Raw genomic sequence first — 17,304 nt, forward strand, 5'->3', positions numbered from 1 at the left:
TCCTGCCAGTGTAAGTGTGTATTTAATACTTTTCTGTGATATGCCTCACAGTCAGCATTACGGATGGGGGTGGGAATTGAAATCTTGTGATTCTGTCTGTGTCTGCAAAGGATCCTGGGGAGAGGAGGAGATGATAGTGACTTTCCATGTCAGGGAGGTCTTCCCCAAGAATTTGTAATCTAGTTTAAGAGGAGATGCAAGTACCTTTACCAAACAAATAAGAGTAAAGTGTCAAAGGATGGGAACTGTAATAAACACAAACTCTGCTTGTGTTCCTAACTATTCAAATTTTATATCTTAACCTTATTCCTGCTTACATAATTTTCATTTAAACCCACCAATTTCTGTGGCTTCTTTTCCACTTTCTTGATATTGTGTGGACTCTGGAAAAATGGGGAAAAGATAAGGTAGAATGAAGGGCGAAGAGGAGGGGTAGAGGTGAAAGGCTGGAAGTATGACGAGATCATGAAGCATAGTGAGGTAAAACAAGTAAACTTTTCCCTCTCTGGCTGCTCTGGGTCCCCCATCTGTGCTGGGACTCTCTGTGAGAGGAGGAGCTTTTAAGCTGTATCTTCAGAGCCTATGTGTGGGCTGAATAATTGATTGACACTAACTTACCTTCAGTTAAAACTCCAGTGTAGACAAACCCTTTCTGTGTGATGGTTCAGTACCTTGCACAGTGGCGGCCCCAATCTCAGTAGGGATCTCCGCGTGTTGCTGTAATGTGAATAGTAATGTAATATTATAAAGTTGGCTCATTATATTGAGGCATGCACTAATATGTTCAGAAATGTGCTGGCCTGAAGTAAACTACTGGAAAACAGTGTTGCCAAACCCCAAGATTTAAAAAAAATCATGAGATTATTATTATTATTTATTATTATTAATATGTTTTTGGGGTCTCTTTTGAGTTCTAAACTCCCCTCCCGCTGCATGTGTGCATGACGGTATGTGTTGCCTACTCTCCCACATTTATAGGGTAAGGTAACTTTTGGTTGCCTCCTGCAGCAGCTGCTCTTTCCCCCAACCCCCAAATCAATCCAATTCCCTTTCCCCCACAACATTTCGGTCCCCTCCCAGCCTCGCTTCTGCTCCTCCTGGGGTTCTTCATCCCTCCCCCACGCTGACCTGTGGGGGCTGCAGCAGGGTCCCCAGATCAGGGGGAGAGGGGGGCAGCTCCATGGATGTAATTTCCCTCTTGCCCCCGCCCTCCCTTTCCCAGGTGCCATCCTGTTGCTCACAGGAGGGGCGGGGGAGCAGAGACCTGCTGGGCTCTTCCTACAGCCTCTTCCCCCCACCCCTCCTATGAGAATAACTGTGTCCCCTGAGAGGGAGCCGGGAAGAGCCCTGCCTGGCTCCTGCAGCAGCTGTGATTGGCTGCTCTACCCTAGGGGGCAGGCCAGTGGGGAAAGCAGCCAGTCTCTGATTTCACCTATATTGGAGAGCCACACTTTCTTTTCTCACTGCAGGTCCTTAAATGTATTTCAGAGAGCTTCTCTTCAGTGATATCACAATGTTACTCTTTATTGCAGAGATAAAATGGTCTCAGTAAACATGTATTTTGAAATTGATCATCATAATGAAATGTCCTGTTAAAAGAAGGTTCCTAACCCAGGGAATATTTGTGTTTATTTTCTTTTAAATGTCTGCTGATATTTGTGGTTTTGGGAACCTGGTGATTGAAACCACCTACCACAAAGTGTAGGAGAGAAGTTGGCATGCAAGTGTTTACTTCTGTCTGAAATACCATGGAAGAAGAAGAAAAACAAACTAACTTAGTAAATGTCTGTCTTTTTCTGAATTGATTAAAGCTGACATTACATCATTCTAGACCGACATAAGTATAGAAAACTGTAGGTGTTTTAAATCTCCTGACTTGTTTTTAAAAGCCTGAACTACAGAGATCTCTGGGGTTTTTCTTTGGTGTCTGTGTGAAAGTTGAGAGATCTGGGGTGGCTGGGTGGAATGTCATTAATTCCCCCCCCCCCCCCCCATTTTTGACAGAGTGGTAGCTTGCATCTAGGCCAGTGGTTTTCAAACTTTTTTTCTGGCGACCCACTTGAAGAAAATTGTTGATGCCCGTGACACAACGGAGCTGGGGGATGACAGGTTTGGGGTGGAGGAGGGGGTCAGGGCTCCAGCTCTGAGGTGGGGCTGGTGATGAGGGGTTTGGGGTGTAGGAGGGGGCTCTGTGTATGGGGGGGGGCCTCAGGGATGGGGCAAGGGATTGGGGCATAGGGCTGGGGCGCGGGCTTACCTCCAGTGGCTTCCCACCTGTCCTGGCACTGCGGATCATGATGCACCCTGGAAGCAGCCAGCAGCAGGTCTGTCTCCTAGGCGGAGGCGCGCAAGCAGCTCCACACGGCTCTCTCCCACAGGCATCGCCCCTCCCCCCCCCCCCCCGCTCCAGTGCAGAGCCAGTGCTCGGGGTGGGGGCAGTGTGCAGAGCCCCGTGGCCCCCCCTGCCTAGGAGCCGTACCTGCTGCTGGCCACTTCCGGGGTGCAGCGTGGTGTCAGAGCAGGGAGGAACTAGCCTGCCTTAGCCAGATAGCACCGCCGACGGGACTTTTAATGGCCCGGTCGGTGGTGCTGATCAGAGCCGCTGCGACCCAGTGCCTTACATTCCACGACCCAGTACTGGGTCGCGACCCACAGTTTGAAAACCACTGGTCTAGGCTGTTGGGTTCACTTTTCTTTTAATTGTTTCATTTTAAACTCTTCCATAAATGTCATTGTTACTAAATAATCCTTTTTGTTGACTCTGACCCTCCAAATGGTCTTGTTAGTTACATTTTAGAGGAGTTATATGTGGGTCCTTATTTTTTTTTTATACCCAGATGTTCCTATTAATAGATTTCAAATTTTCCCAAATAGGCTCTTGCACAGTAACTAGATATAGCTTCAGTACCATATAAAGATATACATATTGCAAAAGCAGCTGAAAAAGGCTGCATGGCAATCAATCTGATATATTTACAAAAAAAAGGTGGATGTGCAAACTAAACTCATGAAAGTGAAAATTGGGGGCTCTTTTTAAATATGGGGGATTAAATATCTCAGATCCTCTATTAGGTTCTGATTTGGGAAAAAAGTTACTGTTCAGTACAGCATTTAAAGATGATTAACTTTGAAGTATGTGCTTAAGTGACTTCCTGCATTGGAGCCCTTGTTAGGGATTTTCACTTTAAGAACCCCATTAAAAGAGTTGGTAGAGTTTGCTGCTGTGTCGCCTCAGAAAGCTATATTTGGGAATGTGGGGGCATTTTGCAGAACCTAATGTTGTGTAGCATAAAGATTTTAAGCCATTTCAGTCAATACAGAAGTGTAATTCTAAATATTACTGTAGAAGAACAGAACAAACCCAACAAATTCCAAATCAACTTCCTTTGCTGCTTAATTATTATGTACAAGATAATAAATGAGGGGTTGAAATGTGGTGGGGTTTTTTTTGTTTTGTTTTTTTCCTTTTGCAGGTGTTGCTGAAGTCTCTGGATTTATTTAAAGCATGCGATTTCATGTAATTCTGCCCAATTGTTACAGCAGCTGTCACCAACTGCATGCTTGCTAACCGCATTCTAGTAAGAAGGCAAAGGTTATTTTGGGAGGCAAATTTTCTTTGCCTTTATTTAAAAAAAAATAAAAAAAATAAAGAAAGAAAGGATTAAAAATCACAGTTGGTGAAGTGAGCCAGAGCAGCAAGACCCATGATGGTAAAATTTTATTCTCTGGAAATTAAATTCATCCCAGCACAGAGGCTCCAAATGAGGCTTTATGGGCCACTTAGGCCTCCCATTACTCTATGGGGAAAGCCAGCACCATGCCCATGCTGCACTTAAATCTCACTTAAACCCTATTTTGAGGGTTTACGTAGGTCTTAAGTGGTGCATAGGCCTTGGACTGGGCCCTTGCATGGGGTGAATTTCATCATCTCCTCTTAAGGGAATTTTAGAATATGGCTTTTAAAGAAGGCATTAGTTTAACATGTAGTTAATTACCACTGGCCATAGAAAACAGTTGCGCAAGAATTCCCGTCCTCTGAAGTGTATTTATTGATGACATTTCTGATGGCTTATTAATGCTCCATTTTTATAGCTATTAATATGCTTAAGAAGTATGTGTTAGGAAAATATGGCATCAGATCTTTTGAGCAGGCTAATTTTGTATGAAATATTGTGCATTGGTCACTTCTCGCTGTATAATTACTGAATAGTTCACATTATTCAATTGTAATGCAGTGTTGTTTTTATTTGTTATATAGCACTATGCCAGTATATACAGGCCTCTAAAACCCGAGATGGTGCCGGCTGTTTCATTGCAAGTGCAGTAGAAGGTAAAAGGAAAAAGAAAAGAAAAACAGCACAAACTTTCTAGCTCTTTCAATATCTTTTGTGCCCTTTGACCTCTTAACTTCCTAGATTCTCTCTTCACAGCTGACTTTTTTTTTATAGTATGGGGTGGATTTCCAGACTGTCAGTCTCCAAGAAGAAAATTTGAGGAGATTTTTAAGTGATGTCACTTGTGTCTCTGTCTCAAGCTCTGTCTTAAGCTCTTTGCTTCATCTTTGCATCTCTTGTCTATTTGTGCTTTTCATGGGTAATACCATTCAGATTATGTTCTGCAATGTATTCTATTGCTGTGCTCCAAACAGAATTTGAAATAACCCAAATGCAGCTTCTACAGTTGCTGCTAAGAAATAAAGACAAAACAGTAACTGTAGACTGCCTCTAGCACATTCATATTTCATGAAAAGCACAGATAAATAATTGTGTATAAACGTTACCAGTGCTAATACTTTTCAGTCTAATTACATGCTAACTATCTTGCATTTTCTGTTTCTGTTAAAGGGAATGTCTGTACTCAATCCACTTATCTTCACGTTTGGCTACTGATATTTTGCTTTCTGACCTTATGTGAAAGAGCTTGGAAAGAGAATGAAATGATTGACTTGATATTTTTTCTTTCACTTTTTCAGGTGAAAATTTTGAACAGACTCCATTAAGACGCACATTTAAGTCCAAAGTTCTTGCTCGTTATCCTGAGAATGTAGAATGGAATCCTTTTGACCAGGATGCAGTGGGAATGGTCAGTACAACATAATGTGCTCTTTGTTTCTGTTGGTTTTTAAGACTAGTGCTCCCTTTACTATAATGATTAAAAATAAATTCCCAGATGGACTTTTTCAAGAAATTATCTTTTGATAATGGCAAAATAAAAAGCTGTAGTACAAAATGTTAACTACTAATTGACAAGTTGCTCTAAATTTTGCAGATTAGTTTAAATGAAACAATTCCCATTTGATTTTATACTTGGAGAATATAAAAAGAAGGCATTTGCCCTTAAAATAACTGATTATTTTCATATTATCATGCAATTTTAGGGCAGAAGGGACCTCAAGAGGTCATCTAGTTCATCCCCCTGTGCTGAGGCAGGACTCATGATGAATCATTTTTTTTTACCCTTATTCTGCAGTATGCCAGAGAGTAGGCTGTTGGAGTAGAAGTGAGGGAAAATTAGTCCTTTTGTGATTAATGATTAGTTGTTCCATCTACATCTATTTTTCTTTTTCAGGGAATGGAATTTAACTTCTTACCTCACCTTATATTTTTACTGTGCTTTATATAAAACAGATGTTCTTCTTTTAAAAGCAAAAATCATGATCAAAACATTTTTTCTTCCACTATTTTTGTAGGGTGTAATTCTGTTCCTATTGAAGTCAATGACAAAGTTCCTGTGAACTTCAGTGGAAATCAGATGTGGGCCTTATGCTGCATGCCTTTGTTCTGTGTAATAACTCTTAGTTTTAATGTGTTTGTGTTTGACGCTACCTAATGTAATACAAAGTCTGTTTAGAGAGCAATGAAATGTAATGTCAGTTCTCAGCATTCTCAAATGCTGTCTGTTATTGCCAAAAAATTTGAAAGAACAATCAAAATGTAATGTATTTATTTAACTTTTCCCACTTTTTTTGTTTTCTTTTATAGCTGTGTATGCCTAAAGGGCTTGCTTTCAAGACCCAAGCCGATTCCAGAGACCCTCAGTTCCATTCATTTATAATCACCCGTGAAGATGGCTCGCGGACATTTGGGTTTGCTCTCACATTTTATGAGGAAGTTACTAGCAAGCAAATCTGTAGTGCAATGCAGACATTGTATCATATGCACAATGCTGAATATGACATTCTGCAAATTCCACCCACAAATGACAAAGATAGCTGTAGCAGCATAGAAGACTGTAATGGAACTTCTGTATCAAAGCTACAGCGTTTTAACTCGTATGATATTAGCAGAGACACACTGTATGTCTCTAAGTGCATTTGTCTGATTACCCCAATGTCTTTCATGAAGGCTTGTAAGAAAGTACTAGAGCAACTTCACCAAGCTGTAACTTCTCCTCAACCACCACCATTACCTTTGGAAAGTTACATCTACAATATTCTCTATGAGGTTCCTCTTCCTCCAGCAGGGAGATCCTTAAAATTTTCAGGTGTTTATGGACCAATTATCTGCCAGAGACCAAGCACCAGTGAACTGCCATTATTTGACTTTCCAGTTAAAGAAGTTTTTGAATTACTTGGAGTGGAAAATGTGGTTCAGCTCTTTACTTGTGCTCTTCTGGAATTTCAGATACTGCTTTATTCACAGCGTGAGTACTCTTGTCTTGTCCTGTGTAACTAATGGTGTCCTTTTTTTTTTAATAGAGATTCAAAAAATAAATAGCTGTAATAAACTGCTATTGGCATGTCACTGCTGTCAGTGTGTTGCTGCTGTCAGAGTGATTTAAATCAGACCTCACTGGAAACTGAAGGCCCTCAGCAACTCTGAAAATCATAGTACCTAACTTCAGGCACTTAAAGTAAGGCCAATATTTTCAAACTTAATATCCCGTATGCATGTAATGACATGAGACAGGACAGGAAAGCTGGCCGCCTGCTTTCTTTGCAAAATCACCATTAATTAGAGGAATCTCCCCCATTTCTCCCCATCTTGCTGAATTCCTGCTCTGACTTCACTCAACGAGTGGCATCTTAGGCTTGGTCTACACTGGGGGGGGATCGACCTAAGATACGCAACTTCAGCTATGAGCATAGCGTAGCTGAAGTCGACGTATCTTAGTTCAACTTACCTCGCGTCCTCATGGCGCAGGGTCGATTGCCGCGGCTCCCCCGTCTACTTTGCTTCCGCCTCTCGCCGAGCTGGAGTTCAGCAGTCGACGGGAGAGCGATCGGGGATCGATTTATCGTGTCTACACTACACACGATAAATCAATCCCTGATAGATCGAACGCTACCCGCCGATCTGGCGGGTAGTGTAGACATACCCTTACATGTGGTTTATACATAAGTTAGGTCGACACAGCTACGGCACTCGGTGGTATAAAAAATTCACAGCCCTGAGCGCTGTAGTTGTGCTGACCTAATCTCTGGTATAGATGCAGCTAGGTCGATGGAAGAATGCTTCTGTCAACCTTGCTGCCTTTTCTTGGGGATGTGTAATTCCTACATTGATGGAAAAAGCTCTTCTGTCATTGCAGGAAGTGTCCACGCTATAGTGCTACAGCAGCATAGCGATGGTGCTATAGCTATGTCACTGAACTGCCTGTAGTGTAGACATATACAGTTGTAAACGGGTTGGATAAAAATCAATGATTTTTTTTTTTAATTAAATAAAATAAACTGATTTTTGAATAGGTTTTTTCCTCAAAAAGCATTTTATCAAAAAATCCAATCTAAAGAGAGTTTTAATTAAGTTACATTATAGCTCAAAGATATCTCATCATGGAATAGGGATTATAAATTCTAATTCTGTAGTATGAAACAATATATTCATGTAATGTTTAAGAAAAGTTTTGTAAATGCGTTCCAATAGTTCATGGATTAGGGACCCAATCTTATGGGGTGCCAGGGGCTTCTGTATAAATTATTTAGGTTAATCTTTCTATCTACCCAATGGGACTCAGTGCGCAGTCTAGAAGATGCCATCAGAGATGCTTAGTTTTGCAGCTCTCAAACTGTGGAGTTGTGCCCCCAGAGATAACATGCTTGTTAACAGCAAAAAATGTTTTTAAATAAATAATATATAGAGGTGAGAAATAACAGACCTCAACTCTGTTGTCCCACTACAAATTTGTGTACACAGAGTCAATCCCTTACCCCTCTCTAAAAGTATAAAGTTTCAAAAAGTTTAATGAATAGAAGATTGTTGGGGGCGGAATAGATCGGGACATGGAGAAGTCTGAGGATAAATGTGAGAAGGGAAGGACAGGCACTAGAAACAAAAGTGAAACTGTTTGAGTAGCATATTCTAGAAGTCTTGAGGTCTTTCAGTGTAGCCTTCATTGATTTGAGTTCTACCATACCTTCTCATATTAGAAGGCAAATACTTCTCATATTAGAAGGGAAAACCTATAATGGCAGCAGGCTGTAAAAGAGACCCAGTTTGGGACTATTTTAATGAAGTTCCTCTACCTGTGGATAAGACAGGCATGCATGCAAAATGCAAACAGTGCAACAAAGAAATGCAAGGTCTGGTTTCCTGAATGAAACAACATCATGAGAAGTGTTCCTTCTCAGGAGGAAGCTGCGTTGAAGATGACGAAAGGAACATGTCTGAACATGCAGGATCTTCAGGTTAGTAAACTTTTTTATTTCATACTTCTTTCTTAAGGACTGCCTGTCTTCCTTCTGGAATATTCTTGAATTCTCATGTTTGAGCAAAAAATATAGTTGTTACTCTATGGTACTATCATTTTAGGTGCAGTTGTGATATAAAAATAAATAGCTGAAATAGGCAGACCTTCCTTTTACAATTTCACCTTTAAAGTAGTACCAAGTGTCAGTGAATGCAATGAGTAATACTAAATGAGCAGTATAGTAATAATAATTAAATAACTGCATTGACTTATTTTGTTTAGGAGAATCCATCCTCCACATACAGGATTCTGAAGACTATCCATCTTCAAGATCATCATCATTTTCTATAGTTTCAGAGTTGCCTGCCAGTTAGTGTTTCAGTCACATCATGTATGTCACATAACCACAGTATATCACCTGTAGCAAAAAGAAAAAGACAATCTCCATCATCCAGAAACAACCATAGATAAATTTGTGATAAGAATCAGCAGATTACAAAAAGAGGTAATTGATGAAAAAATTGCCCGGTTTGTTTATGCAACAACCTCTCCTTTCTGTATGACTGAGAACCCACTCTTCATTAACATGGTTCAGTCATTAAGACCAGGATATAGTCCACCCAACAGAGCAGATGTCGCAGGCAAATTGCTGGATAAAGTATACGATAGAGAAATTGAGCAGCGTGCAAAAAGTCTAGAGGGTGAAATTGTTAACCTGAGTCTTGATGGGTGGAGCAATGTCCACAATGATCCTGTTGTATGTGCTGGTGTGACAACAGAAGAAGGGAATGTCTTCCTTACAGAAACAATTGATACATCAAGAAATGCACACACAGCAGAATACTTACAAGTAGTCGCAGTAAAAGCTATAACAAACTGAAAAAAATTTAAAATGTCTAGTACGCAGCTTGGTCACAGACAAAGCTGCAAGTGGATCCAAGATGAGAAGAAATTATTTAGAAGAGCGTGAAGAGAGTCCCAAGCTAATAACATACGGTTGCAGTGCTCATTTGATGTACCTCCTAGCCAAAGATGTCAGTGTTCCAGAAATAAAGGCTCATGTTGTTGAAATTGCAAAATACGTCCGTAACAACCACTTTGTAGCAGCTGCTCTGAAAAAAGTGGGAGGAACCAAGCTAACTCTTTCACAAGACGTGCGATGGAACTCAGTAATGGACTGCTTCGGGCACTATATCAAGAACTGACCTAATCTGATGACCGTTTGTGAACAAAATCGTGAAAATATAGATGGCACTGTCACAGCCAAAGTTCTCAACATTGGGCTTAAGAGAAATGTTGAACACACGCCGAGTACCCTGAAGCCTATTTCTGTAGCCTTGAACAAAATGAAGGGAAATAGCTATTTTATTGCTGATGCTGTTGAAATTTGGAAGGAACTGAGTGAGATCTTAAAAAGAGAAATATGCAATGACAGAGTTAAATTACAAGCATTAAAAAAACGAATGGGACAAGTACTATCTCCAGCTCATTTTCGTGCAAATATTCTCAATACTCGGTACCAGGATCAAACCTTAACTGCGGAAGAAGAGGAGTTGGCTATGACATGGACATCCAGCAATCATCCTTCCATAATGCCAACTATAATAAACTTCAGAGCTAAGGGTGAACCATTCAAGAAATATATGTTTGCTGATGATGTTTTAAAGAAAATCACGCCAGTGAACTGGTGGAAGTCACTTAAGCACTTGGCTTCAGAGACCGGTGAAGTGATAATTTCACTTTTAACACCGCTGGCTTCTTCTGCCGGTGTAGAAAGAATATTTTTTTCTTCTTGGACTAATTTATTCCAAATTGAGAAATCGTTCGGGACCTGAAAAAGCAGGAAAATTTATTTTTCTTTTCCAGATTATGAGCAAACAGGAAAATGAAGGTGAAGACGACTGAGTTAGCTGCAGAAGCCAATATTTTAAGTTTCTCATGTTGACCTGGCTGACAGTCAATTTTTTTTTAATATTTCATTTAACTATTTTAGTTAAAAACAATTTAAACAAAAACAAACCTGATTTAAAAAAAACTTGAATGTTTAAATTAAAAAATTCATATGCTTGTTTTGTTAAAATACCATGTTTGCTGTTGAAGAAAAAAAATCCAGAATATATAACGTTGTTGTTTTAGTTAAATAAAACAATTTAAATGTCTGTCTGGTGATGTTCTCCTCCTAATACAGCATAGAAAGAAAATCCTCCAAATATTAATGATTAACCTGTTGAATTGGAGATAGTTCACCTCCCTGTGACTTCATAAATATCTGCTTCAATTACCCTTGGTAAATGAAATAACCAAACAATCATTCATTTTCTGATATAGCTGTAAAACTAATCTGAAAAGTTTTCAAAATAAATCACTTTAAAAATGTATAGTGTGTATCTTCTAAAAATGAAACCTACTTCTATCTCTGAGTTGTGAAGAATTAGTATTAAGGTTATAACAACCAACAAGAATGCACTTTTATGTAGAAATCCATGATTAAATCGAGTCTTCCTGACTAGTGATTTAAGTCATGATTTAAATCAATTTGATTTAAATCAAATCCACCCTGGTTGTAAACATACAATGAACTGTATGCTCAGAGTTGCATTTCAAAAGGCATACAGTTAATTGTATATGAGGAAAAAAAAATTGTGCAACCAAATTTTCTGGTTGGACAAGTCATTTGAAAAATAAAATTTAAATCTCCATTTTCTGTCAGGCCCTGAGCCAACTCTCATTGAAGTCAAATAATATAAATTAAAATATAAAACATTTTAGAAGGAGTGGCAAGTGCTAGATTAGATCAGCATTTGCTTTCACATGGTTTGTTTTGTTTTCTACATCATTTTTTATCTAACACCTTTGCAAAAGTCTTAAACACACCAGATTTCAGTTGCTACATTAATCTTTTGTCAACCCTAGGCTTCTCTGTTGGTGTAATTCCGTTGCAGGAAGTGGAATTATGCCCACAGAGAATTTTGACTTTTCTTTATATTTCCAAGAGTTGTTGCCAGTTGTGCAGTCCCGCCAGCAGTAGCAATGGTGGATGTGCTAGTATAGACTGCATGTCCGCAGTCTAGCCACTGATGGCAAAGAAAGTCAAGGGCACGGTAAATCCCAAGGTAGCTTGTGTTAATTACATCATCTGCTGGTTTCCAGTATGATTCTCCCCACCCACCCCCCCGCCCCATTTAGAATGATCTCTGAAATAAGTGGAATACAAATAAAATGTGTGTAAAATGACTAATCACTTATAAAATATGTCCTACCTCTTCAGCAATAACTTATGCAGATCTACTGTACCCTGCATGTGCAACACAATATTCAGTTACACAAAGGAATGCTAATGCAAGGTGTTTGGGGAACTGTCAGAACTATGTGTATATTAGGAGCTGAGATGTGTGTCTATATAATTGGGATTGGACATGATTCAGGTATGGTCAAAATAATCAGGCATCTTTCTGTGTTGTTGCAGTGAATTCATATACTTGAGCCGTTGTATTGTGTGCTTTCTTCACTAGTTAGCTACATGAGAAAAGTAGTATAAAATGGGTTCATTTACTTTTTAAAATTCAAATATAGAATAAGTTATGACACCATGTAACGATCCCTTTGTGGATTTACAAAACAAACTATTTCACGTATAGTAACTTTTTTTAAAAATTTTGGGAGTCACTAGAATACGCATCTAGTAGGCAGATTTCTCAGTCTCTCTTTGGTGGTTCAGTAATAGTTTTTGGGTTTTTCTTTTTTGGTGGTTGCAACAGATGTTTCCCATAAGATACTTCATAAAATTTAAATCTGTTATCCTTCTAATAATCTGGTTGACAAGTGATAGTGTGATCAAACTGGCTTGTAGTCACCCTGGAGACATGTCCAGTAACAGATTTGTGTACATGTAGCTAGTCAAAAGGAATGAAGGAAGAAATAAATATAGTGCCATGGGTACTGGGTGAACCCCCTTTCATACCCTCACAAGTGTATCCCTCAGATGACAGGCTTCACTTCCTTCACCTCTTTTTCAAGGGTAGAACCCCATGGTTCAATCACAGTTAGATCTGTGGATTGCAGCCCCCATTTCCCGACAGTACGCCCAACTGTATTCGTTGCAAAGAACTTCCCTCTAAAATTTTGTGACCATGAACTAATTTAAAATGAATCCAAACAACTTTTACAAACCAAACATATTTTATTCACCCAAAGGTACGTAACTATCAGACCGTGACAACTGAACACCCCTTCTCTAGAAGAAAAGTTTTTAATTGTGTAGTAGTATCATTTTGATCTCAGGCCCTCAGCCTTGTCACATTAGCTGTGTAACTTGGCCTGGTGCCTGGAAGAAGCATCTTCCCAATTAGTGGCCCATCCATTGTTCCCTTAATTCCCTTAAAGTTCTTTACCCAGAGGTATCTTATGTCCGACCATTGTTTGATTTCCTGCTTGCTCTTTATATCAGCCCCTTTTGATTTAATTCCCTTTAGCCAGTCTTAACAGTATCATGTAGGTAAACTGAGGTACACATAATATTCATAAAAATGACTCTCTCCTGTTCTTCACGTATAGGTATATCTGTTCACTAACCAAAGAAGCTTTATATAGAAGCTTGTTAACTTCTTTGATTGTAGTTGTCCTGTAGTGTTTTAGTTTGCCTCAAGTGGTCATACTCAGTTGCTAACATAAGTTACTACTTGACTTTGCTAGAGTTGCCAATGGCCCAGGAGATTGCATTGGTTCCTTTCTGTTTTATTAAAATGCTCTAGACACAACTGAACTTTCTTTGAGATTTGTCTTGAAATGGAACTGGCAAGTACTTTGAAGTGATTAGAAGTTTGCTTTGTTTTATCCTAGCTCCTGTGAGTGCTCCTGTATCCTTTGCTGAAATGCACTTTATTTGTTTTATTTATTTATTTATTTATTTTTAATTTACTATAGCAAGACCTCTGGGAAAATTGCAACAGATATCCCTACTCTTTTTCTAACATCAGTATTGTTTGTTTGTTTGTTTGTTTGTTTTCCTCTTTCAGAAGAGGAAGAACACCACTGTAATAAAGCTGTGGCCACTTGTTTTGGTACTTACAATGACACTCAATCTAAAAATTGTCTGAAGTTTTTTTTTATATAATCAATGGTGTTACTGGTAACATTTACCACTGGGACTAGAGAAAAAGTTTGGTTTTGTTTTCCAGCTTGTTTACTTTATATACTTAACTATATTTTGTATATAATTTTCACTGTTTCCCGTATATGATCAGTTTGATTTCCTGTTTTGTTTATGTGGGGTTTTTCAAACAGTAAGAAGGGAAAACACTTTTAAAACAGGGAAGTTTGATTTAAAAACCTCAAAATTTGGCAGGGGAACTCAGAGGCAAGTAGAATGTGAAATCATTTTAACTAATTTTTAACATGGTCTAGATTTTGTTGACAGTTGTCTGAGCATGGATTTAGGTGCTGAACTTTAAACACCCAAATTTGAAAATTTTGCTCTAAAAACTTAACTTTTTTTTTTAAAATCAGTCATGAAACCTGATTTTTCCAATTACGTGACAATGTAATTGGTTAGAACAATTTCTGATATGCTCTTTATGTCAGATCTGATCACTGTACTAGTTTAGTAGAGCTTGACTAACAAGCATACAGATCTGAAAATCTAAAAAGTTAGAATGCTTGTCTACACAGGATGCTATGTTGTATTAACTTCAGTTTCTTCACCTTAAAGAGCATTGTGTCTAGACACGAACTTTTTAAAGTAAATTATTTGGAATCTTAAATTGCAGTAAGTAATCCTTCTTGGAACAGGAGTAAGTTGACTTCCCAGTGAGTTTGTTCACTTTAAAGTTTGCATGGACTAATTAAGTACTTCACTTCTGACAGTCCTCCAACTAGTATCCCACACTGCATTTATTCACTCCTGGATTGGCCTGTCTTTGTACCTGTGTGCCCTCTACTGCTCTGAGTCATCTTGATTGGATGTTACCTCTCCATTTAAATGCTGTATCAGGTAGTGGTAGTGAGTTCACACACCCAGAGTAATGTACCCATTATAGCAGCCGGGCTGCTCCGGGCTTCCACATGGATCTCTTAAGAGATCCTGGACTTGATTGCCCTTTCTGGAGAGCTGCGTGTCTAGCCCCATCTAGAGAAGAGTCACCAGAATGTAGAGACGTGCGAGAGCAAATGAAGGTGAAGGGGTGCTGGTGAAGTCAAAGCAAAGGAACTATAATAGAACTTCCTGAAGAAAATGGAGGACATGTTCACGGAACTTGTGACTGCATCCCAAGAGAGGACTGCTAAGGCAGAAGTGTGTAGGGATGGTTTCCTGGATAACTCTCAAAGGCTTGTAAGAGAGCGCATAGCCCTGGAGATGGACATAATGCAGACAGTACAGAGACAAACAGCTGTGATAGAGCAGGTTTTGTTACGAAGATCCTGCATTGCATGCCAACCTTGCAATATCCTGCAAACTATGGAGAACACACCATACTGGGACCATCATTTACATCATCCTAATTACAGGCCTTTCCCACAACAGTTGATTATATTGGAGATGGAGAACACTTTTGGGCACATTGCATACAGGAGTCTGAACACTTCATAGTTTGGCCATGCCTTAGTTCCATTTAAACTAATGGAACTAAGGCATGGCCAAGCTTGCACTACATTCTTGGTTAACTACGTTCTTGGTTAACTTGGTTAATGCAATAAAAATCTTTGTTAAACTTGGCTGCAAAACTTCATTGAGGTATAGCTCCACCTATACATTACATAACATTCCTCACAGTGGTATCCGTTCCTAATCAAATAAATGCACAAACACATTTCAGTCATTTCCTTGGTTACAGTACATTCGTTACTCACAACTATTGGCTTCGGAGTAAAAGTACAATGCATCCCTGACCTGTCTTGTTGACTGCTGGGGTCATTTTTCAGAGGTGCCATCTCTGGCTGTCCATAAAATTCAGAAAGTTTCTTCACCCCTTCCTCTCACCCACCCGCCATGTGCTCTCATTGCTCACAGATATTTTGCAAAATATCATGGTACTTATTACACAGGATACATACTGATGAGAAACATCCAACCTTGTCATGAAACACCATCCACCTTCTTCCAAATGCACACTCCACTGTCATTCTGCAGCTAATCGGGATATAGTTAAACAGGTCTTTTCTTCTATCCAAGTGTCCAGTAAAAGGCTTCATAAGCCAGGAAAACACAGGGTAAGCTGGTCTCCCAGAATAACGCCATTAATGTCCAGAGTGGTATGGGGAGCAAAAACTCCCTTGCTTGCTCCAGAAACAGGCCAGCGTTTCTAAAGATCCTGGCATCATGGACCTTTCCAGATCACACCACACTAGTATTTGTGAACCTTCCCCAGTGATCAACCAGGCCTTGCAGCACCATGGAGAAATACCCTTTCCCGTTCATAAAGTCTTGGACTTGGTGTGGAGGGCAAAGAATAGGCATGTGAGTTCCATCAGTAGCTCCTGTACAGTTCAGGAACTTTATCCATGCAAAACTGTCAATAACGTCTCTTGTACTGCAACACTTTGTGACCCAGCATAGCAGAATCACTTGAATAGCATTACAAACTTCCATGACATCAGCACAGACAACTGATCTACCAATACCAAACTGGTTAGCTACTGACTAGTAGCAATCAGGGGTGGCAAGCTTCCAGATGGTGATGGCCTCTCACTTCTAGCCTAGATGAACTTACTACCAGGGTGCACAACTGGGTGGAAAACTGTACTCAGTAGTTACCAGTGGTTCACAGTCAAACTGGAAGGGCATATTGAATAGGGTCCCACAGGAATCTGTACTGGGTTTGATTCTATTCAGTATCTTCATAAATTATTTGGATAATGGCATAGACAGTACGCGTATAAAGTCTGTGGACAATACCAAGCTGGGAGGGTTTGCAAGCGCTTTGAAGAATAGGATTAGAGTTCACAATCATCTTGCCAAACTGGAGAAATGGTTTGAATTAATTAGGATGAAATTCAGTAAGGACAGATGCAAATTACTACACTTAAGAAGGAATAATCAGTTGCACAAATACAAAATAGGAAATGATTGCCTACAAAGGAGTACTGCAGATAAAGATCTGGCAGTTGTATTGGATCACAAACAAACTAAATGAGTCAACAATGTAATACTGTTGGGGGAAAAGGGGGGGGGGAGATGTATTAGCAGGAGTGTTGTACGCAAGACACAAAATGTAATTCTTTCACTTTATTTAGCACTGATAAGGCCTCAACTGGATTACTGTGTCCAGTTCTGGGCACCGTGCTTCAGGAAAGATGTAGACAAATTGGAGAGAGCCCAGAGGAGAGCAACAAAATTAATTAAAGGTCTAGTAAACATGACCTAAGAGGAAAGATTGGGAAAAAAATGGGTTGGTTTAGTCTGGAGAAGAGAAGACCGGAGGGAGGAGTAGGGGGAGTAGAGGGGATACATGATAGCAGTCTTCAAGTATGTAAAAGGTTGTTATAAAAAGGAGGGTGATAAATTGTTCTCTTTATCCACTGAGGAGAGGACAAGAAGTAATGGGATTAAGTTACAGCAAGGGAGATTTAGGTTAGATGTTAGGAAAAACTTCCTAACTGTAAGGACAGTTAAACACTGGAACAAATTACCTAGGGAGGTTGTGGAATCTCCATCATTGGAGGTTTTTAAGAGCAGGTTAG

At 39.5% G+C, this 17,304-nt stretch overlaps 1 protein-coding gene across 3 annotated transcripts in view; it reads left to right on the forward strand.

Moving 5' to 3' along the window:
• DENND5A (DENN domain containing 5A) overlaps positions 1-17,304 on the forward strand; it is a 100,785-nt gene that overhangs the window by 30,637 nt on the left and 52,844 nt on the right. For 2 of the 3 annotated variants that reach the window (XM_065402649.1, XM_065402650.1), the window contains 2 exons: positions 4,973-5,082; positions 5,982-6,642. In XM_065402649.1, coding sequence (XP_065258721.1) covers positions 4,973-5,082; positions 5,982-6,642 — 771 coding nt within the window. Of the gene's footprint in view, positions 1-4,258; positions 4,331-4,972; positions 5,083-5,981; positions 6,643-17,304 lie in introns of all 3 variants that reach the window. The other variant, XM_065402648.1, reaches the window with a different exon arrangement.

The sequence above is a fragment of the Emys orbicularis genome, chromosome 4 (genome assembly GCF_028017835.1).
Source record: "Emys orbicularis isolate rEmyOrb1 chromosome 4, rEmyOrb1.hap1, whole genome shotgun sequence".
Taxonomy (NCBI): domain Eukaryota; kingdom Metazoa; phylum Chordata; order Testudines; family Emydidae; genus Emys; species Emys orbicularis.